This window comes from Letharia columbiana (assembly GCF_014066305.1).
Source record: "Letharia columbiana isolate WasteWater2 chromosome Unknown Sc0000015_s0, whole genome shotgun sequence".
Taxonomy (NCBI): Eukaryota; Fungi; Ascomycota; class Lecanoromycetes; order Lecanorales; family Parmeliaceae; genus Letharia; species Letharia columbiana.
The window spans coordinates 526,640-553,768 of NW_023501054.1; the positions used below are offsets into that span (position 1 = coordinate 526,640).

Below are 27,129 nucleotides of genomic sequence, written 5' to 3' on the forward strand. Positions count from 1 at the left end.
CTGCACGGTGGATCAAGTGCAAGGAAGATCATCCGAAAGTGTCAGATGATCTGCACAACTCTTCCCATGCGATTGTGAAAGCTTGATTGTTCGTCGCTCCTATCTACATCCGGCTGTGGCGGAAGGGGATACTGGAATCTTAGAAAGCGGCCTCCTTCGACTAGGATGAGGAAGGAGTCTAGATTCTATGTATCGCTTCCACTTCTATATTTCCTCCATTCTACAAATTAACACTTTCGAGACTTTGTAGAGCTCAAGCATCATCACAAGACAGATCCCTTCAAGCTTGTCATCCGTCTATTGCTACACTTTCTCAGACTTTTGTGGCTTGGTCTTTATCGGGCCTAGATCAAGCACAACAAAATCACTGACAGTAACGGCGCTTTATTAGATATGGCAATCACAACGTGCAATCCCGAACTCTGTCTGCGTGGAGAATCATCCGCTTTGTCCGCAAGCCACTTCGGCTTCTCGGTCCGGTTCTATCGCAGATTACACCACAGCTGCTTATGGTTCCTTGAGCCAAAACCATACACCAGAGGTCGGAATGAATGGATGTCGTTATAATTTATAGTCCGCAGCGCAATCATACGGGCGAACAACGGAAGGGAAGAGCAGAGAGGGAGAGCGTGGAAACGGCGAAGCTGAGCTAACTTCCTGTGCTGCTTACGACGTAGAAAACGCTCACAACATGACTCCGATCGACAACTCGACATTCAGGCCGCAGGCTTTCTGGATACAGAAAGCGACAAGGTGAGCGTAGAAAGCAAGTACTTATTTGAAGCTTCTGAGAAACCCTCTTGCACAGATGGTTTTTCCTCAGTTATCCGCATTAGAACTCAAACTTGCGCAGCGGTTTGAACATTGCTCGATGACATGACTCTATACGAAATAATGCCTTTGTTCATCTTTCATGGCTATGCATGGGTCCTTGCAATTACTTTCTACCTGATACTTTCCCCTTGGACAATCATTCTCCACTCGCATACGTTATCCAAAGCGTACTCCACAACGGTCATGATGCCTTACCAGCACACCGCGTTCGCGATCTTGACACTGTTTGCCCACCTTGGCCTAGCAGTCACACCGGTGGCAATACCCCAAGACAACAAGATAGATGGCTACGTCGGATACATGCCCACACCACCGACCAGCGACTGGTTGACAACGACATACTGCTACTGCTCCCAACCGCACCATCTGCAGGCGCCCGCCTTCGACGAGGGCTCCTTCTTCCAATGGGAATACTACAACTACCACCAAAACGCCACCTTCGTCATGCACCGCCGCTGTCAAGCCAACCACGCGGAGACGAGGACGTGCGTCAACTCCAAACACGTGCACTGCGACCTCGCCGTCGACGGCGATTGCGAGGGCAACATGCTCTGTACCTCCTGGCCCCGAGCGCGTGCGCTCGGGGAGAGGGACGCTGGGGTTGTGGAGAAGGATCACTGGTGCATGTCGCTGGATGATCGGGGCTTCTTGGGCGTGAGTGACAGTATCATCTGGAACGCCCAGGAGAGGGGTTTGACGCGGAAGGGCGGGCAGGGGCGCAGTGGGACGTCGGACGGGGAGGTCGAGGCGGTTTGCGGGGGGCTGTGCCGGGAACGGGTGGGGATGCCGATGTTGAAGGGGGGATCAGAACGCTAGGAGCCATCAGGAAGGTCTTTGAGGATTTGGACGACATGTGCGATACTTGTCGCAGATAGAGCGTCTGGATTAATATCACTCCGGAAGGTAAGGTTCTTCACGTGTCGAGAGGTCTTTGAACCGCCGTCTTCTCGTATCAATCATTTCACTCCAACCCATGCTTCCTCTACCGAATCCGCGTCACGGACGCGTCTTCAGCCGCGACTCCTATATATACACTTCCACTATCCTACGTCCATCATCGACACCATCCATCCGAAACAAAAACGAATGGCCCCGTCGGAAGTGTAAACAAAAAGCGCACATCTCGAACATGCCTGCCTGCCCGCCCGCCTTCCACCCATCCCCGCCAATCCGTCATTAATCCAGACCAGCGCCCCCCTCGCACCAGAACCCACTCCTCGCCCCATCATCATCATCATCTCGCACCTGTCCCGTCTCGACCCACAGCCTCCATAAGGTGGAGACACCGACGACCGAAGCCACGACCCCGACCCCAGACCCGACCCCATCCCCATCCCCATCCCCATCGCTACACCGCCGCTCAGCCCTCCCCCCCCTCCCCTCCCCCTCCCCCTCCCTCCCAATCCCACCCAACCCATCACCCCAAACGACCAACAACCCTCTCCCTAGCACCCACCCACCCACCCACCCAGCCTTATTCCCGCCCACCCGTGTCCCGCCCGAACCACATCCGCGCCGGAACCGGACGTCTGTTCTGTTCTGTTCTTTTCTTTCTTTCCCACGGGCGAGTTTGTGTAGTACGCGAACCGAACGGACGAGTCGAGGGCAGGTGCGATTTTTTTTGGTTCTCTCCGGGGTTACACCCTCGAACGACGGTTGCGGGATGGTGTTGGGGCCGGGTTTAGGGGCGGGGAGTGGGATTTGGGGCGGGATGTGGTTTGGGTCGGTGGGGGGGGGGGGAGGGAGGGAGGGGGGAGGGAGGGAGGGGGGGGGGGGGGAGGGAGGGGGGAGGGAGGGGGAGGGAGGGAGGGAGGGGGAGGGAGGGAGGGGGGGAGGGAGTGGGAGTGTGGTTGTTGGGGGTTGGGGGGGGAGGGTGGGGTGGGGGTGTTGGTGTTAGGTGTTGGGTGGTGTTGGTTGTGGGGGATGGGGGGGGGGGAATGAGGATTTTTCTTACTTTGTTAGTTAGTTATTTATTTATTTACTTAGTTACTTACCTACCTACAGCAGTGGGATCGCGATCGTCTCTTTGAACGAGCAATGGACAGACCGTGTCTGAAAGACCACCTTTCGACGAGCAGGACGCACAACCGAGATCGTGTCCCCGGATGCCGTCCCGTTGAGATCCGGAGCTGGCTCACCGCGGGCTGGAAGAGAGGTGTGTTGCGCTTGGCCGGTCGAGGACTGCAAGGCTCGTTCAGCCCCGAGGTAAGAGTGTGGAGTTGACCGATCGTTTTGCAGAATGGGGCTGCGCACGGACGGTGGCACGTATCCCGGTTTGCGTGCGGAGCACCATGCGGTGAGCTGGGGCTACGGTTCAATCCGACTGACGTTTATTCGCTGTGGCGCCGGCTTTGGTGCCTGGGCTGAAAGCAGTCCGGTATTTGGAGTTGTTGATTGTGGGATTCTAGAGATCGTGATCGAGCTGAGAAGCACGGGGTTTGATCCTGTGATTTTAGGGTCGGTTCGGGGTCTTTTGAGAGAATACTCTGTGAGAGGAAATGGGCTCTGCGGGGAGTTTCCTACCAGTCTTGTCATGCTGGCGAGCAAAAGCCCAGATACGATGCATGCCCATGTACTAGGTAGGTGGGCTTTTCATTTGACCTTCTTCTCCGTCCTGTTAAGCTAAGCTAAGCCATCATTCCTGCGTGCCCTCTTCGTCTAGATTCAGGGAAAGGTTGCTCAGCTTTGATGTCAGCGCAGTTGCCCCAAGATCCTACATTGAAACAACCCTCATAGACCAGCAGCATGTGAAAATGTCTCCGATCTCAGCTTCCGGTAATCCCACTTATGTCCACGTTGAAAGTTCGTGGGGGTCCGATTTCAAAGCCTGGAAGCTTCTCTGCTGGTTTCACTACTAGGAGTCCGTAAGTCTCATGATCGCTGTAGTATCTGACCCCCGAGGCAGCCTCGTTGGCTTGAGACTCGTCAAATTCCCCCAAGATCCGCGCCGTGATGAGATAAGCGAGAGTCTTGTTGATGACCGTGTGGTAGCGGTGGATCGAACCGCAAATCACATCGCAGAAGCTTTGAAGGAGCCCTCGAGATCCGCGTGCATCTTGACGCATCGCTGAATCAATTCAATACTTTCCCGAACAAGAGAAATCATTTCAAGCTCTTTCGAGGTCTCGTTCAAAGTGATAGGAGAATATAAATTCTTTAGCTTGAGTGAGTCTTCATTCGCCAGAGCCTCCAGAGTGGATTCAAAGGGCTCCAGGACGCGAAAGTGCCACCCCAAAACCTTCAACTATTCTGCTATCCTGCTATTGTAGCGCGCTTTGTCCAAGAGGTGAGAGTAGAAGAGAACCTTTTCTCGTCGTTTCAAGCAGCTCATCACCAAAGATAGAGATTATCGAAGAAAGGGGGAGGACGAAGATTTGTGAAGGGAAGCTGGTACGGTTTTGGTTTAGAGAGGCCTCGATGATAACGAATCCAGTGCACATGCTGAGCGCTGGAGCGGTAGGACCGAGCAATCTGGAAGGTACATTCACCAGCTGTAGGACTATCGTCGCCAGCAACAGTCCCTTATACATGTACTCGAAGGAACGATGAGGAGGTACGGTGGATGTTGTAAGTGATGAAACGACAGATCCGTGTGTTAGAGGGGTGAAAGCCCGGTGGAATGATGTATAAGAGGTCTAAGGCAGCCTACTTGATGTAGGATGATGTTTTGGTAGGAGGAAAGTGTGGCCGTAGAAGGTCCTTTGCGTATCATTGGCGCCGAGGTGATAGCATACGGATTCTAAGACCCCCTGCATAAGGACTATCAGGTCCAATGAACCCAGCCGAATGCCAATGGAATCCAACGTTCTGGTTCGTCACGGGCGATCCCAGCAGATGACGACTCTTTCCATAGAGCTGATCGCTGCAACTCGGTGCCTTGCAACAACAGTGCGTGCTTTCCAGACCCGTGATCGGGTCTCCTGCCTCTCCCAATCGTAACAGACGCTGAGCTCTTCACCTTTTTGGTATTTAGATTGGCATGTATTTCCTAGAGCCGTTCGATCTGCCGCGGTTAATGCAACGCACGATGCTGATTGAGATTCACATACCCTCATTGCTGACTTGCTTCTAGACTTCGTAACCATGGTCGTCTCTGTTGCTGAAGATTTCAGCGAATTCGTCATCATCGGTTGCATCTATACAAACAACATCCTTGCTGAATTACGTCAAATGTTTACCACTGCTGCACAGCGGAGGAAAATCCCGGGCCGATCTCGAGGAGCAGCACTCTAAGAGACATATTTGTAAGGAAGCACTTGAACGACGATTTCGCAGATGCCTGATTACATTTATGGAGGAACAAGAGAGTAGACGATTGGACGGGTCCGTGAAAGGTAGCAGAAGCAGAAGCATAAGCAGAGGCGGAAAACGTGGGGTCCGCAATAGCTTCTTTAAGGCAAGAGTACCCTCGGATGCTGAGATCATTACTTGCGAAGAACCATTCACAAGCGATCAATGTCAATGCTGAAGGGCATCTTGAGAAATAAGGTCACTGAGAGAAGGTCGTTCGCAACCGTGAATAAAATTGAGGGTGTGCATTCCCATATCGGTTCGACGGACTGGTGAAAGATAACGATGCCTCGCATAGGATTTGAAAACAATTTTATAGGACGTATACTTGATATGTACGTGCATTCTGATTTGGCTGAAGTTGAAGGGCGCACAACTATGCTGCTGTGGACGTGGAAGGTGAGGGAAAATGGAGATATTGGGTTGAGAGGAAGCCCAAACAGGTTCCGAAATTCTTGAGATATGACTGAGCCAACAGATGAAGTAAACATTCTCAGGTGGATCAGCCGCTCGACAGCTCAGCCGAGAAACAGTCTCAGCCTGATCCATTACATGCCGCGCGACGCAAGGACACCGATCTCCCATAGTCGTTCTCAAGAGAATCCCGGAAACATGCACTGTTTTCAACTGGTGGTGATATCAAATGTTTAAATCACGCTTGACGTTAGTGCTAGCTATGGGGAAAGCTAGAGACTCTTGAAGCCTCAAACAGTGGCTATCTTGGAACGTCCACCTAGGATATTGATGTTCTATGTTTTTGGACGACGTAGGCAGAAAGAGGATTGACGGAATGGGTTACATTCCTAAGAGAGAACGCCCAACTCTTCTGTCCAGGTAAATTTCGCAATCTTGTATGACACCTATTAAAATCCACATAATGAAGTGGCCATGTGTGCCACTCTTTGTTACAGTCTTCTAGTCGTATGCCGTGCGTTGAGGCTAGAGGTAGATGATGGGCGTCCATGGGAAGACTGCAAGTTGCGTGATGTCAGTGCATGTGCGGCACCATTGGAGTGAAGATGAAGGTCAAATTAAAGGCGCCTTACCTTAAGCATGGGCATGCATCGAATCTGGGCTTTGCTCGAGGTTCCCTGATATGTCAATCAGTGTAGTCTGGAAGCCTGCCAGGGCAAGGCAATGCGACTGATGGTTAGGCTCCGACACGTTCATAGATGGGATTGTGGTCGTGAGCAAGGAGACTGATGGCAAGATTCATGCAAGTAGCGGACTTGACGCAGGATTAAAGATGCAAGAAGTCTCGGGTAGGACGAAGCCTTGATATAGTCTTCTCTGGAGAGGTGTGTCTCATGGACGGGTTCTGATGAAGCAGGGGCCAATGTAGGCCTATTGTTGAGCTTTTAAAGTCAACATAGGCTCCATTGCAAAAGACGATGCCATTAATTGAGATGCAAGCATCAGCTATACCTGTGAGCAACAGTGACGGTAACGATGTAAGCTCAAAAAGCAATGTTGAGACTAAGAATTAACCCTAACCCTACTTTGCCAGCCCTGCACCAAATGATTTTGATTCGTTCGTATTGATAGATATAGGCACCGTGGCACCTTGATATATAACTGTCAGTCTCGGCACGTTTGTTCTCATCACCCTTTTCATCCTCGCCCATCCTTACTTTTATCTGATTCCAGTGGCAGTCTCCTACGAATTACTTCCATGATGACTAATCAGGTAAGCTACATACCCGACAGGCTACAGCCAATACCAATATCTGCCGTCACCGGTTGACCTTGGGTGCATAAGTACCACTCCTCTTCGGTGAATAGCCAATACCTATCGTTTTAATAGCCTGACGGATTATGACTTCACCATGCATCATTTGCCAAAGTGTGATGCAGAGCGAGCACATTGTCTCGTTGTCTCTCGGACTCGGGTTGAAACAGCAAAATCCGTCCCCGAGGATCCCAACCGCCTTCCATACATGACTTGACCGCTCTTTCTCCTCGGCTCTATAAAATTATTCGATCAGTCTCAAGGCTGTCATCAAGCCAATCTATCCTTCATCACCAACTTGACCCATATATCCTGAAACCGCCATGTCAGAAGTTATTCTCTATGACATTCCGAGCAAAGATCCCCGCCATTGCTGGTCATTGAATCCTTGGAAAAGTTCGTTACATGCCATGACTCTCATCGCTATAAAAAATCTGAAGAATACTGACCAGTGTGACAGCCCGGCTCATTCTCAATTTCAAAGGCATACCCTACAAGACCGAATGGCTCGAGTATCCTGACATTGCGCCGACTCTCAAGTCATTCGGAATTCCTCCCAGCGAGCCACCTTGTACAGCCTATACTAGCCCCACCATACGTATCTCAGACAAGTATGTTATGGACTCTCGGAAGATTGCCGACGTGCTGGAGAAGGAATATCCCTCCCCCTCGCTACATCTAGATTCGCCCATACTGAAGAAAGTGGAAGAGCTTGCACCACAGTGCATCACGGCACTTGTACCAGTCTACATTCCTAGAGCTCCACGATACGTGCTCAACCCTCCGTCCGCGGAGTACTTTGATCGTACGCGGGCGGCAAGGTTTGGCATGCCTCTATCACAATTGGAGAATGAGAAGGGCGGCGAGAGCGCATGGAAGATCGCGGAGCCGAAGTGGAAGGAGCTGGGAACTTTGTTGAAGGCTGAGGGAGGGCCTTTCTTCATGGGCAAGACAGGTATGCACATCGGAAGCCTTCTTACCTTCCAGAGAGCTTGGACCATGAGTGCTGACCACCATGACAGTGTCATATGCAGACATGATTGTTGTTGGTGCATTGCACTTTTCTACAATGCTCGGTGACGATGAAGTGTTTCAGCGGCTGAAAACCATAGAACCAGCCTTCTTGACGCTTTACGATGCTTCAAAAGCTTGGCTTGAGCGAGATGACCACTAGGCAGCTTTACAATGGGGAAGTATAGTTAATGGCCTCCGACTGCGGCTCCCTAGTCAGTCCACAATAAAGCCTCGGTCTGAAATTTGCTATTTCTGAATTGTGAGCTATACTGTGCGTCGCCAATTCTCTACTGCTAGCAGCAATTCACAATGACATCGACCTACAAGCCATTGTCTTTACATCAGCAAATAGTATAGAGTGTTGCCGAATGAATAATTCACTTCTGACGCGCCAGGGAGTCTGAAAAGCGCCTAGCATTTTGCCTCTGCACTTGCCAGACGATATTGTCTGCAGGATTTATAGGCCAGCTTGGCTAATGCTTGGCTATCACTATGGAGCCTGCACCACCGACAGCCCTTTGTCAAATTTTATCTCTCGGCTCGGCCTCTATCCAAAAAAAATTGCCTGCTACACAAAAAAAGGTCTTGGGTTAGGGGAGGCATGGAGGTTTGTAATTGTCGGATATCAGGTCCACAAATCTTTTAGTGCAGGAAGAGGCCCCGAAGGGATCATGGCTTGGGATGTCATGAGTAAGATACGTGTCGCACCGAAACTTTACTTCCCCCGCTTCGCAGTAAATGAGAATCACTTAGAAATCCCGCCAAGTCTTCGCGGGATGATTCCGTGGTATTCCCGATACGAGGCAGTTTGGATAGACCTTAAACAGAGAAAAGTAGTGTCCGCACCCTAAGAGCGCCATTAACCCACTCTGACAGATCCGCATACAATGTGTCTTTTTTTCCTTATCTCAACGTCGAAGATGTGGGCACCGCCCAAGCGTTGCTCCTCATTCTCCATTCTCGTAGGCACCATTTGCCGGGAGGGTCCGCCGACGTTGATTTCGAATCCATGCGTTCTGGGGTTTCAAGCGGATCATTTCAAGACGGTCTGATGCCCCGTTACATCGAGTTTTTGAATTGGACAAAAGACTCTCAAAACGTATGGCGAAGTGCTGTCTCTCGATGAAATTAGACAGAAGGAAGCCCCCGAGCTGAACCGTGCCATTGGCATCGCTCCAGGCGAAGGTCTTTTAGTGTGGGAGGTCCAGGAGAAGCTGCTTCGATTCTCGATCACCTTACTAGTCTTACTCTTCACGATTTACTATAGACGATCCAGGTACTCCCGATCCACCATCACCTCGTAGTCTTGCACCTAGTGAAGCTGAATTTGAATGGCTATCAATGTGTCCTGCAAAGCCGGAAGCTAATTATCGCGCGCCGTGTCAACAATTCCGACCTCGATAAGACGCCAGAAATCCTAGTGAGCAAGCTGGCGTACAAGGTCTTTGCCACCCTCTCTCGCTCAACCAGAGAGGATAGAGTAGCCGCGGAGAGTCCGTGGCTGGACTTCCTCCATGCAATGTTCTCCGTGTGCCTTTCAGTCGAGAAATTGCATGGCTTAGCATGGGTGCTTGCTCCCAGAGACGACGGATTTAGGCGTAGTATCGTCTTTCAAGAACCACGTCCTTGCAGCATTACCCCTTTTTGGATGGCAAGGCGGTACGGCGTTTTGTGCGGGCTTTTGGGTGGAGCGCGGATCATTTTGTGAGGCAGTGAGTGGAGAGGTGTTGGTTGGAAAGGTGGGAAACTTGTACTTGATAATGTAGCAATACTTGTGTATTGTCGGCCACTGATACTGAACAGTATCAGGAACCTCAATACGCAAATTGCGTTGTGAAAGACCCTCCAGTAAGGATGAAGCCAGCAATTACACTAGAAAGTTGCTGCGGCAATAGATGACCGCTTCCGCATCTTGAGATGACGATAAATCTTTGACAAAGACGAAAACGCTGACTGCTCTTTGACACAAATTTGCTTGTAACTCCATCTCCCCTTTCATACCCCCCTTTGTAACAAGTCTCAATCTTCGTTCATTGACAGCGCCAACATGGTGAGGCGATGCGACGCGATGCTATGCAATACACTGACGATACCGCATTGGTATCACGCCTATGCCGAGGCCTGTTGATGCTTGGGACATTGGAGAGCATGGCCTTTGGGAGGCTTTTGATCAATGGAGTAGAGCTAGACCCCTTTGCGTCGCGGGAAGAGCTGGCGCTGATCAACTGAGTCCCCTCGACTAAAGTCTCGCAACACGAGCTGTTATAAGGAAAGCTTCGCTTAGAAACCCCCACAAATGACAACGCGTTCGATCTGTTGTACTCACGAGGCAATAATAATACGACTCTCCCAGATGATTGGGTGTTCGAGCGACAAGACCTGGCGACTTCGGAGACTTGTAAAGTGCCTGAAGAGGCTTTTTAGAGAGCGGCACTGTTAGTTGATGTCGTGTTGGGACTTCATGAGCGAGTCGAGCCTCGAATTATCGGTGTACCGCACGATTTGTCAAGCAAAGCTGGCCCCAACTTTCCAACCAATTTGTCGTCTCCATCAACTCGGGATTCGACCACCAACCACCAACGTCTTTTCGCAATGCCCGCCAGCAGGGTCTGGGACCCTCGGACTCTGAGTAAAGTATATTTAAAGTAATCTTATCAGCGACGCCGATCGTCTACAGTAATGTACATAACCCCAGATTTCGAGGAGTATAAATTGTATAGTCAAACCAATGGTATGGATCAGCCTGGTCCGCCTCCGCATTATTTCAAAATTAATCCCATGAGAGCCCCAGCTGTTTCAGCTACCTATCCGTGTCCCAGCCAACCGTGCCAACCCCCTTGACCAACAAGTGTAGCAGAGGAAAGGCAGCTCGAAAGGCTTGTTGGAGACGTCATTTCGTGTTGCAAGTCGAGGCTAAGGTAGAGCTTTCAGTTTCACACATAAAGCTGCAGGATCTGTGAAAACCGCCCAAGTTCGCCCCTACAAAGTCCGTGCCGCACATGGTGAGTATCATGGTCAGTATTGGGGATAGAATACGAAACTTGCTTGAAGAGCTGGCCGTAAACTTACCGTCATGTTGGCCTTGTTGGGGTATGATTAGGCCCCCAATGGCTAATGCGGTAATTCAGCCCGCAGTTTGAGTGGGTGAATCGATACAGGAGTGCAATAATACCTAGTATCATCATCCGCCTATGAAAACGCTTGCCGAATACCGTTCTGAGGCACAATCAGAGGCTGCCAGAAAGTCGCCTTGGGTGACGTAGTGACATTGTGACCAATAAAAAGCACGTGCCACACACAATTAGTAGTGCCAAGACAATTAGGGAAATGGCCATTTACCTTCGACAATCCTCGCAATTCTCTCCAATCCTTCCCGCTCAGGCTGACACCAACACGCAGGCGTGTCAGTTATAATAAATCACACCCTTCCCCGCCTTTCCATTTCTTTATCTTTGTCTCCCTCCTTTGCTCTTCAAAGATCAAGGTACTTAGCCATCACTGCGGTCACTGCGGTGTGGGTGAGTAGTCGTCCTTGCTCTAGTGATCTTACGGTCGGTCATTTATTGAGCTCGGTGACCCCCGCCTTTTGAAAGCTGCAGACAATCCCACAACCCTTCCAACCGTTTGCCAGCATCTACGCCATCAAACGCATCCTTATACCCTGGCAATCTTATCACATACCTCAACACGGCAGTAGCCGGCGCATTTCACCATGCCTCAAGTCGCTCACTTCCCCACCAATGACAGCCAGCTGGCCCACACGGCCACTGACCGTGCCGGCGATACTTCCTCAGACTCATCCAACGCCAAGGCTGAAGCCTATGGCGATGAACATGTCGCGCGGAGCAACATCAACGAAAAGCAAGCGCCAATCCCTTCAACGCAGGGTCGAGTACTGGACGATGGCAGAATCGAAATCACCGAGGAGGATTGTTACGACGAGCTCGGCTTCAGCTTTCCATCATGGAAGAAGTGGACCATCCTATCCATCATTTTTGCCGTCCAAGTATCTATGAACTTCAACACCAGTCTATACTCCAATGCCATCAAGGGTATCTCGAAAGAGTTCGACGTCAGCGTACAGGGCGCTCGATGCGGTGCCATGATTTTCCTCGTTCTATACGCTTTCGGTTGTGAGCTCTGGGCACCGTGGTCCGAAGAGTTCGGACGCAAGCCGATTTTACAACTCAGTTTGCTCTTGGTCAATATTTGGCAGCTACCTGTCGCTCTGGCACCCAACTTTACCTCCGTCATGGTCGGTCGAGCTCTTGGCGGTCTTTCTTCCGCCGGAGGTTCCGTCACCTTAGGAATGATTGCAGATATGTGGGAATCGGACAACCAGCAGTATGCTGTCGCCTTTGTCGTCTTCTCATCTGTTGGTGGTTCAGTCCTCGGCCCCGTCGTGGGTGGATTCTCCGAGAAATTCCTCGACTGGCGCTGGAGTATTTGGATCCAAGTATGCTAATCCATCTTCCTCCGCCTTGTCACTGAGCCTTACTAACCTGGATGTAGCTGATCTTCGGCGGCGCCGTTCAACTCGCTCACCTGATCTTCGTCCCCGAGACCAGAGTTACCATCATGATGGACAGGATCGCCAAGAAGCGACGCAAGGACGGCACAAACCCCAACCTCTACGGGCCCAATGAAATTACGCCCTTCAAGGAGCGATTCTCTTTCAAAGAGGTCATCATCACCTGGATCCGTCCCTTCAAAATGTTTCTCACCGAACCCATCGTCCTCACCCTCTCCCTCCTCTCCGGATTCAGCGATGCCCTCATCTTCATGTTCATCCAATCCTTCTCCCTCGTCTACACCCAATATAATTGGGGTACCATCGCCCAGGGTCTCTCCTTCATCCCAATCTTAGTCGGCTACCTGCTCGCTTACCTTATGTTCATCCCAGCCATCCGGCGAAACAAGAAAGACCGCGAACAACACCCTGATGATGAAAAATCTCAGTACGAGTCCCGACTTTGGTGGCTCCTCTTCACAGCACCCTGCCTCCCAATCGGCCTCATCGGATTCGCATGGTGCTCCGGAGGTCCACCTATACCATGGATTGCATCTAGCATCTTCGCCGCCGTCGTGGGTATCGCAAACTACAGCATTTACATGGCAACCATTGATTACATGATTTGCGCTTACGGTCCTTACTCCGCATCCGCTACTGGTGGAAATGGCTGGTCTCGTGATTTCCTTGCTGGTGTACTCACGATCCCCGCGACGCCCTTCTTTACGAACATCGGTGGAAAGCAACATCTACAAATCGCCTCTACAATCCTCTTCGCCATCTCCTTCGTGCTCGTCCTCGCCGTCTACGCTATCTACTGGTACGGTCCCACCCTGAGATCACGCTCGCCATTCGCGCAGCAGCTTCAACAAGGGAGAGAAGAGAATGGTGGCAGGAGGGTCTCGGTGATCCCTGGTCCTGGTTACGGATCCCAGCCTGGGTCGAGGGGACACAGTGCAGCGAACAGCAGGATGGGAAGCAGGCAGCCTAGTTATGCCCATTCGAAGCCTGCGGCACCGGGTATGGGGAACAGGGACAGCAGCTATGTGCACAAAAGACTTGCAAAGATGAAGAATGAACAGGAGGCCCTTTAAGGCGTTTGATGATGAACGGAAGGGGTGCGAGCTGGTGACGGAGAGTGGAGCCTTTGGGTGTGAATACTTGTGATGCGAGAAGTTCACGGCCTTTGCGCATATCACTATGGATTGGAAATATAGCAGTCTGTCGCAGTCCATAGTGAGAATCAATGCATCACTTGTTGACCTGAACAATCAGACATCGTGAAACCACGCATGCTTGATTAGATATTGGACCTGGGACTATCCCGCCGCCTCTGGTACACCCCACGCCTGGACCTCAGACATTACTTACAGCTGCAACGCATGGGAGCAGTCTGTCAAGAGAAACAGCAGAGTTCGAAGTGCGCGGACCAGCTAGCTGTAAGCATCACCCCAGCCATGATGAACCGTGCTCGATGGCTGTCTTCTCGAATCGAACGCTCTGCTTGAGAGCGAATATGGACTTCGTGTATGCAAACGAATGAACCTGTGCTGGATGAAATGGATGCTGTATCATCGCCCTCTTGCATCCCTGCGGGCTGTCCTCCCCGTGGCGACTTTCAGACCACGAACAGTTGCCGTGTCTGGGACTCAATGCTGCGAGGTATTTTGGTCTCCAAGATATATATGGCAGCTGTGATGGGAGAGATGTGCTGATTGTTGTGAAGATAGTGACAGAGAATAATCAGATGGGATGATCGATGTCTGCTAGACACGTATCCTCCTGCGGAGTTGTTATAGGACTTTGGATGACAAGAGTCTTCGGCTGAGCTTGGGGGAATATGGGAATCTGTACTGGAAGAGTACAGTGTCCAAGGTGATCGCCGCGTTCTCTGGCAGCGCAAGACTCATGCTCATGAGCACTTTTAGGTATCCTAAGAGGTGGCAAATTGTTTCTTTGAGCTTGTATGGTGACTCCATAGAAGGAACTGACACAGTAACCCTGGATGGTCGCAGAGAAGCTGCAGAGGAAGCACACTGCACACTTCGTGGACCCTCTTCCAGTACACACCAGGCTGATTACTGTACCGCTTCAACGAACAACGGATCATCGCAATGCGCAAACCCTCGCTCCTTTCGGAGCGACACTGCTAGTAATGGCACATTGGGTCCACGTTCTTGGGTACATACGTGGCATGGCATCACAGCACGAAGTGACCGCATCGACATTGCCACCATCATCCTATCAACTTCCGCAGCCTACGTACGATACAAGCAATGAAATGTTCCCCATCTCAGTCACTCTGTCCTACATATCTCAACGCAACCCACCCAGGGTCCTCCCCAAACACGCTGCACGCCCCGCCAGGGAAATGCTGGTAATTCTGGCATGCGGGAACGGTCTCATCGTCGTACGTTGGCCTGCGAGCAGAGCAGGTGCGGCAGACCCAGCGTTTGCTGTTGCCGTTGGGGTGGGTTGCAGGCTCTTGAGAGGTAAGAGGAGAAGTGCCTGCGATGAGAGAAGGGAGACAAGCTGGGGGTTGAATTGAGTCGAATTGAGTTGAAGTAGAGGGCGGACGTGGGAGATGATGGATTGCCCATTTCCGTCTCACACGAGCCTGGCCTTGCTATGAAGGAGAGAGACTCACTAGAGGTGTGTGTGTGTGTGTGTGTAATTCCTACATCGGAGGGCCGTGCCTCTGTTCGTACCCCTTCCCATTGAAAGGCGTAGCCCAGAGTGCAACCGTTTTTACCCACTCGACCTTACGACCATATCCGGCATCCGTACCCCATTTGAGATACGGCAGATAATCGTGGTCCCGTAGAACCACGGCTATATACATTATATTAAGAATTCCAAAGCCTCCATTACAACCAGACACCATTACACTCTACAATGTACCCCAAAGCTTTTTCCTCATTTCTCCAGGCCGAGCTCTAATCTATCTGTTCTATATACCCTCAGACACCTAGTACTCCATTATATATCGTCACGTAAGAGAGAGAATAGTAACATTTGTCAAATCGAAGCCGGGAATACCCAAATTGAGCTCTCCTTCGATTCCCGTAGAGATACGAGACCTAATTAGGCCTATTCACACGTCGATAGCTGGCTGGGAGGTGTACGGCCATCACTTATTGCTCACTGACTCCGCTATCAAGGGGGTATTTTTTAAGCACATTAGATTCAGCTCTCTTGTCTAATCTCTTTCCTATAGAAAACCTCTATATAATTCTCGTAAACGAGCATAACTCGTCTGTGGCCGGAGTTGGGTACTTATAATATTTAGAAAAGAGTTACCGATCAGCGAGGGAGGGAGATATCATCCGACCGAGAGGGGTGGGGCTCGCCGTCATGTCGATAATACCGAATTCTTCGAGGGGGACGCGTTAACCCTCGATCTAACGCGTCTCGTTGTCCGATTTTCGCTCGTACGTAGTTGACCGTTATCGTAATCGAAGAATCCGATCGTACACCCATATGTAAATGTACGCTCCCTTGAGATCTCTTGGCTCCTCTGACGTGCCAAACCGTAAGTTTACGCCCACTGTAGCTGACGAGTTGGGACCCAATCAACGCGTAGTAGCTGCTAAACAGGTGCAGAGCAGACTCCCGAAGGCATAGGAATCTTTGTCAGAGGGTTCGTAGCCGGCACCACGTACAGGTGGATCTCGTACACTAGAGGTGGTGTTTGGGACAGTTATAGGCAAGGCTACCTCGTGATCTGGTACATGCTCTGTGATGCTGAGACCAGGAATACCCACTACCACGCTGTCGTTATCAGGGCCTTCCTGACATTGTCGAACCTACTCAGCAACCGCATACGAGGAGCAGCGATTGTGCCCACAGGAGCATCTGGGGTTTAGAGTGGTCTTGTAGGGCGCGGTACAGCAGCAGCATTTCCACTTGCGGATTATGGGGGTCTGGATATAGGGAATGTTGACTGAAAAGTTTGCAGACTCGGTAACCGTTCAGGTGTTGGAGGAGAAGAGGCGGTCTGAGGGGGGTTGTGATACCTGAACTGTCCCAGATGGCAGATGGGGGTGCGTCAGGGTAGGAAGTGACATGCAAGAGATGAAAGTCGTGATCGTGGCTGCAATGATTTGCCGAACTGTCCCCCATCGTGTACGGTGAGGTTAGAGGAACGTTATCAGTAGCTTTATTGAGTTGGGGTCTTGACTGGAGAGATGATGGGTAACACTGTCTAGTGTGGTAGAGAAGAACTATGTGTCTTAGATGGAAGAGTACTTCTTCTCGTCGGTATAGGACAGAAGGAAAGAGGGGAGATATGAAGGACCTAAGTCTTGAGGCAGTGGACGGCGCCATTGAATCCGCCGATAGGATGACAAGGATCGGCAGCTTTCCAATATATAGGAATTTAATGCTTAACAAGAGTATGGTCAGATGCATAGACCTCGTCAAACCCGAGGAGGACTACGCTCTCGGATGGCCAAGTGAGCGTGATGCAGCTCCAGTCGCGCGGTCACGAACACTCACTGGCTGGACTGGCAATGCGGCCTTGGTTGGAGGGTGCATTGAATTTGTAGTAGAATTCGACAGCTTGGCCTTTCGAGACAGCATTACAAGATGATTTGCTATTGACAGCTCCATAGGTAGTATAGGATCATAAAACCCTGACAGACGACTTGCTCAACTAAATGTAAGTTCAATTGTGGAGTCCACCACACTTTCTTTTCTTTAGGTGTGCGGCAGTCAAGTCGAATGCCAGTAGTCATTCATGGGAAGAGAATGTGAGCACAAAACGTTCATGTAGATTTTTGAACCTTCTCAGTCTGGCTCTTGGTTACAGTCGCAATGATTGGTTTGTCTCGGCCTGGCCAGATGACGGAATGAAAGCCCAAAGCCCAGTAAGTAATACGTTGATTTCTACTCAAGCTACTACCTGTAGTACCAGATCTTGATCTCACTCCAGTCGCATCAAGGTAGCGATCCAAGCATATCAGTCGGGACCGTAAAGCTAGTAGGCGACTTTTAATATAGCTTCCGTGGACAATACTGTATTGCTTCGCCTACCGGAAGAAGAGGCTTGCTAAAGAATGGGGGGATGAGAGAAGAAAAAAAGGTGGTTGATTGCCAAGCCTGACGCTGATTGGTCAAGGGATGCCGTGGTTAGATTAGTAATTGAAAAGTCGGAGCAGGCCGGAGAATTGAGTAGCTTCTTCGTCCCTACTTTACTTTCCAGACGCCGCAGAATGTAGGTGGTTCACTGTTCAGACACTGCTCAAGTCTGACCTGATTCAATCAAGTCGCTCTTCTTTAGCGGTACATGGATATTGTATACCAGCACTACTTGTCAAGGAACTTTGCAGCGGCTTGAAGGAGGGCAAGGAAGATGGCAAGAAAGACGGCAGGAGATCAAAACCTCCGCAGATTGCTTGATGCCTCAATTGGAGATGCACAGTACTAATGACTCTGGGCAAGATCTAAGTATCTCATGAGTGTTGCTTAGAGCGTTCGCATGATCATCGCTTCACTTTCAGCCTATCGAGTGATGAATGATGTGTTCTTTGCACTTACTAGAACAGGTATTGAAGGGTGGAGTCTTTCTTGAGGTTGGAACGCATGAATCAGCGCCCAGTGACCACGATACGCCTAGTGTAGGCCACGGTGCATGTTCCTTTGAGTGACACTCAGTGCGGCAGGTTACTAACTGTGTTGGGTGCCGGATTCTGGGTCAAGCAGCGCTTGTGTCATCCTGGCTCCTTCCTGTTCAGTTTTGACGAAGGACATTGAGCAACTGTAAACAAAGTGTTCAACGATCTCTACCCAATTCTGTCATCCATCTCTTCCTCCCAACACTCCACTCTCTCCACCATACCCACAATTCCCATCATTGAAATCAACTTCACAAGATGCCGTTCCGCCATCAGCCAGTCACCAAGCCGATCCGAACCAAATACGACAAGCTCAAAGTCGACATCCTCCGAGGTCTTCTTGCCCTACGCGTCCTTCCAACTACAGGCAAGAAAGCCGACTTGACCATGCGTCTGTTCCAGGACGACAATAACAATGAGAGATTGGCAGCTCTAAGGGCTCTTTGGCAGCACCCTGCCGTCGTGAAGCCATCGTCAGACCCGGATCCAGGACAGGGCCCAAGCTTATGCTATCCACGACAGAACCATACCTCCTATTACGAGAGCATCAGTATTGCCCAACTTGTCTACCACCTGCACGAGCGTGCACTTTCCGTCCATGGCGATCAAGAGGACTTGGTCAAACGGCTCAGAGATTACGACTGGGATGGTTCCGACTCAGGCTACAGCGAGTCCGACGACGAAGAAGAGGAAGATCACACCGCTAGCTTCTACCATCGCACGCTAACGCATCAGAGCCTCTACGACGGTAAAGGTCTTCACCCGAGTATACTCATTGGACTGCGCATCCAGGGGTTCTTCTACGATGCAAAAAAAGGGCTGCAATTACACTGTGATCGTGGCCGCTTTAACCTCACATTTTGCGGCTGGCCATGGCCGACATCCGTTGGCTTACCGTTGTGTCATACAGATCGGATCAGGCTCGATAAGGTCTTGTGGAACGGCTTAAGATCTGTCCAGCAGCTGGATGAACAGGGTCTAAACAACAGTATTGGTCTGGACAAGGGGGAAAAGGGAGAAAATTTGCTTATTGTCAGTGCTGTGATCGCGGTGAGGAAAGGGATGGGAGGTGATTACCGTGTGCTTGGGCTGCAGTGCGAGGGGATGAGCACGATGGGATACGTGTACGCTGATGACAGAGAGGCCTGTCGCGTCAAATGTCCGGGGCGGTTTGTTCGCTTTTTCGACGTTGCAGTTGATAGAAGAAAGGATCAATGAGTCTCGCTTAATGCTGCCATGACGCTAGCGATGGGTTGTACTGGGCATTTGCTTCTGGCCTGACCTTGAATTATTTCTATGAAGAATTTCATCTTGCTTCATTTTTGTTTCCCTGTTGAAGATAGTACATTGAGAAGATCATTTGCAAGGCAACAGTCGCCAAAGAGTCTCTTGCACCGTCAGATGCCTCTACGAGCTTGACGCAAGAGGGCATCGTCCTTCTATACAACTCCTGGAATAGATGCAAGGATGGGAATGAGTTTGAGTATAGCTATGTTATCTACTAAAGGTAGGGGGAGCAAGGACTCGGGTACTTCTAGAATGTATGTCTAAAGTACCTCAACAATGGTGACAACGAGTGCGAAGAGCAACTGGGCTCCGTCTAGCACTAGCTCACGGCCAAATCTAAGCGTGGTTCAAAAGATTTATGAACCTTAGGTTTGGTAACGGGATCTCGCCATCCGATACATAACCCGATTCAAGACTCTGGTTGGGTTGCTTGCAGCGCAAGTCGCGAAAGAAGAAGCCGCTGCACGCGACAGTTTCGACAAAATGCCCTCATAATCACAAAAAGACCTTCATTCCTGCCGAGCCCCTTCCATTTGATCCTCCTTCTACTCCACCATGTTTGGCATCTGGCTACTCCTGTTGTTCTTACAATTTTACGTCTTCCCTCTGGCGCAAGCTGCTTCGCTACCGCTACCATCCCAAAGCGAACCCATCACACTCACGGAAACGACGAAATTGACGATAGCCAACCATGCCAGCATTTCCCTTACTAACCCCAGCAACAACACATCCGTCTTCTTCGGCAACCCGGGAGATCCCATCCCAGCTGCCGAATTACGCCATACCCTCTCCGTCGCCAGGGCCAGTGTCCAAGCTTACCTTCCTCGCTACGCCAATGAGCCAATCTCTGACAGCTTTTTCAAAACAAATATTTCATTCCCTGAGACCGGAAACAGCGTCTGCATTTCCGTTTACGCCTACGGCTTTGGTCTGTCGTGGCTGCAGCTAAGCCAAGTGCTGGTGATCCTCGAGGGGTACATGCGTGGGCGGGGGCCTGGTCATCCGCATACGCACTACCAGCAGCTTGAATTTTACGTACAATTAAGGGCTGGAATTGAGGTGGCGCATGGTGTGGTGGAGTTTGCGCCTGGAGCGAGAGCCGTGGCGAAGCGCACTTTGGTCACCACAACCCTTCTTCAATTACCGCACGCAAACATCTCGTCACTCGGTACTGTCGCCCTACCCATCACATTCCACATCCCCAGAACGAACCTCGACCTCAATATCACCGCCCTCGGCCTTCCCATTCCGCAAGATACCATGCTCACCACCATCGAGTCAGCCTATACAGAGGTAATCTTAGACCACACCGACATCGACTCTCCAATGCCCGCCAACCCACCTTTTTCTTTCACCGCCACTTCTGGGAAACGGCCTCATCAATTTAAGACGGAAATCCTAATCATTCCTTATATTGGCAAACAGTTCTCTTGGGCTTTGCTGTGTATTGTGATGTATGGGTTAAGAGACTTTCTACGTCAGACGAGTCATTTCAACTCGGTGAGCTTTCAGATTATAGATGCGAGTTTGGGGAAGATGGGGTCTGGGGATGTGCTTTATTGGCCTGTCAATGAGATGGCATCAACGAAAGGATTGAAGCTGGAATAGGGGAGTCATGGAACGCGAGCTGCTATACGAGCAAATTCTCCGATTGGATATCCGAGAGATACGAATCAAAACCCTCGCATGTAGTCGCTATGCCTTCCTACAAGGCTGAGATTTTACACATTAGGAGTCGTCATATAAATGGGGCGCCTTGATTCTGTCTCTTGGGTCCTATGTCATACCAAAGAAGAACACTTTCTTCTCAAAGCTCACGTTTCCCAAGAGCGTGGTTTCCGCCTTTCAATCACACCTTTCTAATCTAACGAGATCATATTGAGTACTGTACGTCACAACGTGAGACCGATTGACCAGCTTGGCATCGTAAGATAACCGCATCACGGAATATGTGTATTGTATGTCTGGGATAGCGAAACCACAAAATAGGATGAGACTGAGAGGTACGAGACTTCAGAATCAGAATGAAACCAAACGTAGCCAGCGATAAAGTACGCAGCTTGACTGTTGCTGCTCCTCAAAAAGGTCGCCTTCAGCATCTCCTCACGTGTCCCACAAGCAGAGCCATCTTCTTGTTTGATAGCATCTCTTCAAGTTGGTCACTTGCCACTTCTCGGGTAGGAGCATCAATCTCGGCTGCACGATAGAGCCAGCACAATTCTTCATGAAATCCTAACTCTTTTCAGATTCAGTCGGTCAATGACTCACCTCTTCTCTCCTTGCCGCCACTCGTATGGCCGCCAACTCCACGAATGATTCTGCACTGACCGAAGATGTGGACATATAACGACAAGTATATGCATCCTCGCGCTTCAGCGGTTTGCGTTGGAGACTCCTATTCGGGCTAGTCCTACGAGGAGCGTGTCGTCAGAGATGCTAGGGTCATCGCTGTGTTTACGTTTGTGTTCGTATTTTCAAGATCTTCCCTCGGTGGTAGAAGGAAGGGATCCGACGAGTGGGTCCTCTCTTCATGATCTCTCAGGGGGTGCTCCAAAACTTGAGAGCGACGCTGGGATTTCTCTTCGCCGTCTTCTTCTTTTTCTTCTCTTTCTCCTTGAGATTGCAGATGGCGACGTAGGAACCATTGCATTTGACAGTGGAAATACCGCACGTGAGATTCAAAGAGACAGTGAGCGCAGTACAAGCGTACTCATAGTCTTCCTTGCGCTTCAAGATATTGAGGAGGCAGCCTGGTTCGTGGTTGTTCTCCTAGAGTTGTGGGCGCTGCCTTAGGGGTAACAATGGCTTGATGATTCCCCATCCTGACGTTTAAGCTTCACTCTATAAAGACAGAATGGGAAGAGGCCCCTCAATTGCAATAATGAGACTGGTAGAATTTATTAAGGAGATGCTGAAAAGAATATAGTGGAGATGTATCGTTGCTGATAGATGATGGAGTGAAGCAATAACAGATGTAATGGCTGGCATCGCCTTGAATACAAGAGAAATATCTCCAATATCTGGCGATGTTGGCATAGAAGCTGACAGGTAATGATTGAGATAAGGGCGAACGTTTCCAAATAAGTACCCGCACGATACTTGGATACTTCATCCTATACTGAGCGAGGCCTTCCGTTAACCCGTTCTGTAGATCTAAGCATGGAAGAGAGTAGAGTAGTGCTTGCGCCGCTGCTTCAATTTTGAGACCAGCGGAAGTGTAAGAGGGTGGAGAACGGATGGTGAGTCGAGATGAGCCGTGTTCCTGCAAAGCTTCAAAGAGTGCGGCATATGGGCAACAAAGAGCTAGAAGAGAAGGGGTTAGGCCTGATAGTCTCCTGCAGCGGAGAAGTGTGGCTCCATCCCCAACAACTCACAAGGCTAGTCTGCAGAATCAAAGCCATATGCTTCAGGTATTTGCTATCGAGCAGGTAGTAGAGTTGATTCGAAGCAACTTACACAGCAATAACATCTCGATTGCTGGCTACAAGCCTGGATCACAAGTCATGCAAGCAGGTAGTATTTTGCCCACCGTTTTGTATTAAGTGATCGATTGTCGGCTCCAAAGGGGTACGCTGAGAACCCCGGAATTCGGCCTCGTACCCTCGCGCCTTTGAAGGAGTACGACGATATAAAGGTGTGAACTTTAGGGTCGACACCACCGAGGTGTCGGAGCTTCAAAGCCTGTAGTGCGGTAGGTAGAGATAATAGGCTTGAAGAAGTAAGTTTGAGACGGCTCCTGACCCCACAGAAGTCTGTTTGGTAAAATATCACGGGGTTGTAGCCAAAGCACCGCGATCCTTCCAAATTACGAAAGCTGCTTTCTGCCATGAGATTTTCGCCCTATGCATGACACTTGCTGATTCTCTTACACACCGTCCTTGAGAAGTCGGATGGAAGGACTCGTCTTCTCCTCGCAGGCCACAGTTGGAACAAAGACGACATCTTCATTTCGAAATGTACTTAAGACGATATTTCTGAGCTCCAATAAAAAGACGAAGGCTGAAGGCGCTACAGTCGCTGACTGTAAAGTCTTGAATGAGTAGCTCAATGACACCACGTCCACGCTGAATTGCATTTAATAGGAGTCTGTTGACCATTTTATGAAGTGGTATGATGACGTATCCATTTATATCCATACTATACGACCAATACTCCTCAAGGCAGACAGGAGAGTATGCTCCGCAATTTCTCCAACACGACTGCCTGCTCAGTCGCATTCGCATCTGTCTTAGCGACAGCGTTTCCCACACTGATACTGGCATAACACCCCGCCGTATCAACAACCGTGGTCTCAGTCGGAAGCCTGGTCGATCCACATGTGTTGACATCCTTTGCGGTACTGCTCGTTGCGCTATTGATCCTGGACAAGACGAACTTGAAGTCGGCAGGCGATGAACAAGTACTGCAGTTCACGGCGGGGAAATTAACGTTGAGCCAGATATCGGATGGAAGGTACGGCTTGCCAGACGCCACGAGGCTCTGAGTGACATTGGTCGATAGGTCTGCGTATACGGTCATATATGTCTGCACTGGCGCAGTGTATCCGGTCTGCGACCCTGTGGTGCCGCTGAAGGCAATGGCGGGGATTCCTTCTTTTGAAGCCTCCGTCGCTGCTCCAACAGTTCCAGATATGAGAACAGTGCTACCAAGGTTTGCTTAAACGGAGGTTGTCAGATGAACCCTCCAACCCAACAGAATAAGACTCCTTACCTCCCACGTTAAAACCCGCCACCGCAATATCTGGCGCACCACCGAAGAATTTGGGAGACAACGTCTGGATGCCGTAGCGCATCGATGTGACTGGGTAAGAGTTGACGTAATTGAGGCGTGTGTTGGATGCATTGTTGCCCTCGGCCGGAGATCCAGTAGGACAAGAATTATACTCGCAGGGCTCTGTGAGCGGCGTTGCTGGCGCGTCTGATGAACCTGAAAATTCTCCATCAAAACAACGGTTCTCCTGAAGATGCGGAGGGCAAGTGCATACCTGTCCCTGACTCGTTTTCAGCAGGAGCACTCAGGACAACGGAGTCGCCGGCTGCTGTTAGGGTGTTGTAAAACGTCCGGATATTTATCTCGGCCCAGCCATCATCATTTGAGAGAACGACATTTGTGGCTCTTGTGGTCAATGGAAGCAGCGCAAAAGATAGGGTGAAGAAATGCATATTATTAAACAAGATGGGGGCAATTCTTTTGGAGAATGAGGATGAATGTTGTTCTACTGCTGTGTACTTATTGAAAGGAAGGGGATTCTAGCTTGCGCCTTCCGAATCGATGATATGGCCGTTGTATGTATACTTACACACCTTCCTCTTATCGAAAAGGTAAGGTGCCAGCGAGAGACCCACGTGCATGAGCGAGCGGTCGCCGGTTGGCCGACGGACCGTGGAAAGAATGCATACCCGCAGCCGCCTGACGCCGATCTTGTAGATCCAATGACGCAGCCTGACGAACGACTCTCCGCATTCATTTGCTGATTCGTCGGCCATCGAAATCCATCAACACCAATCGAAAGGTGCATGTGCGCTCCACTAAACCCTTGGCCCAAGGGAGTCTCCTTGTCATCCCAACTGCGTCCTGAAGTAGATAAGCCCTAACTCTACACCGTTCAAGTCACATAGCAAATCAGATAAACCGGTCTGGGTATGATTTCGACCCACCAAAGGGCTTCCAGAATACATGGACTCGTACTTGCGAGGGTTACAGATCTCCAAAAAATTCGCATTGGCGTTCGGGATTATGAGTTAGCTAAAGAGCGGCGCTGCGAGAAACTCTCTCCCGAAGATAAACCTACCTCTGTGCCTGACTACTTTCCCCTTTCAATGCCATATGCTGATGATGGAAGCCCTGAAGTACATGGAAAGCTGTCGATTTAGGCGATGGGACCGTAATTGAACCGACCACTCCGCGCGTTGTGGAAAAATGCGTATTTATATAGATATAGAAAGTATCAACTCAAATATCTCATCTAGACAAAGCCAGCCGGAAACAGAATAGATTTCCTCTTTCAGCATTCAAAAGATAGCAGCCAAACCTCATTGGTCCACCCACAGAATCAACTCGATATCAGGGATCGAACGTCACCTTGGCCATTTGGGTATAAGCACCGCTGACTGTCCAACTCACCAAAACATCCTTTGCGTCGGTGTCGAAGAATTGCGAATAAGCGTGTCCCCCGTAATTAAAGATCCCCTGGTCCCATGGGGGATCAAAGATCTTCTGCGCTTCCGTGTAAGGCCCCCACTCGTTTCCGCTTGTAGAGATGCTAACATAGAAGGTCGAGCCGGTTGTCGCTTCACCCATGAACATGGCGACCCAGTTTTGGTGGTGTGGTGACCAGAAAACGTCGCCAGAAGCGAAGCTGCCGGTGGCGATGGAAGCTGCCGAGGCCTCTTTCTTCGACCAGCTTGTGCCATCCCAGTAAGTTAACTTGGGTGTAGATGTCAGCATTGTGCAGAGGAGGAGTTAAAGGAGCCGCAGGAACTCTTATCAAGTAGAACGCGTGATCGCATCCTCATGCGCTTACCTTTGAAGTATCTTCCATCTCGTCCCAAGGGACCTTGGCAATATACAGGTTTTCGTCTTGGACGGCGAAGAGTCGGATCTCTCCGTCAGTATGGGAAGCGACGGCCCAACCCCACTTATACTGGAAGTCCGGAGTGATGTATTTCTGAACAGGGCGCGTGACAGTAAGGCCAGTATCGTTGGCCGTGATTTTGCATAGCGTGTTGTAATACCAAGTTCGGGGTGTACGTAAACCAACCCCATAGACAGCGTACGCCTCTAAGTCGGATCCATTGTTAAATTGCGTGGCAAGGGGATCTTGTAACATTATTAGTGTACATTGGCTTACAGTTTAGACCATCGTGTTTATCAAACGTACTGTCGGGCCAAATGAACCAGTTGCTATGATCCGTCGGGTCAGTGGCATTGCCCTCGCCTTCGCCCCACGGCACCATCAGTTCCGGGTGGCCGTTGCTTCCAAAGTCTTGGACTGCCAGAGGGTTTGAGGTATCGGGAACGTAAGTGTATGTATTGGATTGCCTAGAAAGACTTCAGTGTCAGCATTCCTTCAAGGCAAAAAGCCGAGCAATGGGACAACCCGAAGTGGTATTGAGAGCCTCTTGTTCGCAGAATATATCTCGCAAGTCGCAGGATGGTCCGTCATAGGAAGCATTTGCTCCACAAAGGTGCGTACCAACTGGAATTCGTCGGCCCGTCAATTGGCGTCTGAGTATCGCCAAAGACAATGACATTGTGCCCGTTAACCTTTCCGCCGCCTCCGTTGTCTCTGGTAACACCTGGAAAGCCTTTCGCGGTAGCGTTTCCAGCGTAGACGGTTGCCGCAATTGCAAGGGACGACGATGAGGCTGATGCCGATGCTTTTCGTGCCACGAGGGCAGAGGAAGTGTGGAAGAAGATGACGCTCGCCGAGAGGACGCCGACAATCCTTTGAATAAACATACCGTAGAAGGGTAAAAAGGATGTCAAGATTTACCGTAAAAGGTAAAGAACGTGTAGTTACGCTCCGCGACTATACGACTATAAGGGTAAATGAATGTGATGCACACCCTGACAGACGCAAAAAGCTGAAAATACTGTAAAGAACGACTGGCTGCAAATGTAATTGAATAGAGAAGGAAATGGTAGAAATGCAAGAAGGTATACATTTTACATAGTGAATACCAACACAACCAAATCAGTAAGGGCACATATTTGCTAATTTACCATACAGTCACGCGCCTTTTCGTATTTGTGAAATGAGAGGATGACAGCATTGCGGTGACGGCGGCACAGGGGTGGACCAAAAGTTCGGGCTAGCACTTCTCTCCAAAGTATAAGGAAACTCCACT

The 27,129-nt window shown here is 50.2% G+C and overlaps 7 protein-coding genes across 7 annotated transcripts; 5 read left to right on the forward strand and 2 right to left on the reverse strand.

Moving 5' to 3' along the window:
- Positions 1–894: 894 nt before the first annotated feature.
- On the forward strand, positions 895–1,650 carry HO173_005514 (uncharacterized protein; the record flags this gene model as incomplete). The annotated part of the gene is made up of 1 exon (XM_037307430.1): positions 895–1,650. The coding sequence occupies one exon, from the start codon at positions 895–897 to the stop codon at positions 1,648–1,650; it is 756 nt and encodes a 251-aa protein (XP_037165768.1).
- A 5,526-nt stretch (positions 1,651–7,176) lies between these two features.
- On the forward strand, positions 7,177–8,027 carry HO173_005515 (uncharacterized protein; the record flags this gene model as incomplete). Its single annotated transcript, XM_037307431.1, has 3 exons — positions 7,177–7,249; positions 7,314–7,808; positions 7,876–8,027. 3 exons carry the CDS (start codon positions 7,177–7,179, stop codon positions 8,025–8,027), a joined length of 720 nt encoding a protein of 239 aa, XP_037165769.1.
- A 3,552-nt stretch (positions 8,028–11,579) lies between these two features.
- HO173_005516 (uncharacterized protein) lies at positions 11,580–13,471 on the forward strand (the record flags this gene model as incomplete). The annotated part of the gene is made up of 2 exons (XM_037307432.1): positions 11,580–12,323; positions 12,380–13,471. 2 exons carry the CDS (start codon positions 11,580–11,582, stop codon positions 13,469–13,471), a joined length of 1,836 nt encoding a protein of 611 aa, XP_037165770.1.
- A 4,779-nt stretch (positions 13,472–18,250) lies between these two features.
- HO173_005517 (uncharacterized protein) lies at positions 18,251–19,210 on the forward strand (the record flags this gene model as incomplete). Its single annotated transcript, XM_037307433.1, has 1 exon — positions 18,251–19,210. The coding sequence occupies one exon, from the start codon at positions 18,251–18,253 to the stop codon at positions 19,208–19,210; it is 960 nt and encodes a 319-aa protein (XP_037165771.1).
- Positions 19,211–19,834: 624 nt separating this feature from the next.
- HO173_005518 (uncharacterized protein) lies at positions 19,835–20,887 on the forward strand (the record flags this gene model as incomplete). Its single annotated transcript, XM_037307434.1, has 1 exon — positions 19,835–20,887. The coding sequence occupies one exon, from the start codon at positions 19,835–19,837 to the stop codon at positions 20,885–20,887; it is 1,053 nt and encodes a 350-aa protein (XP_037165772.1).
- A 2,547-nt stretch (positions 20,888–23,434) lies between these two features.
- Positions 23,435–24,441, reverse strand: HO173_005519 (uncharacterized protein; the record flags this gene model as incomplete). The annotated part of the gene is made up of 3 exons (XM_037307435.1): positions 23,435–23,934; positions 23,990–24,205; positions 24,264–24,441. 3 exons carry the CDS (start codon positions 24,439–24,441, stop codon positions 23,435–23,437), a joined length of 894 nt encoding a protein of 297 aa, XP_037165773.1.
- A 901-nt stretch (positions 24,442–25,342) lies between these two features.
- On the reverse strand, positions 25,343–26,740 carry HO173_005520 (uncharacterized protein; the record flags this gene model as incomplete). Its single annotated transcript, XM_037307436.1, has 4 exons — positions 25,343–25,705; positions 25,803–26,098; positions 26,160–26,320; positions 26,475–26,740. The coding sequence occupies 4 exons, from the start codon at positions 26,738–26,740 to the stop codon at positions 25,343–25,345; spliced, it is 1,086 nt and encodes a 361-aa protein (XP_037165774.1).
- Between the last annotated feature and the right edge of the window lie 389 nt (positions 26,741–27,129).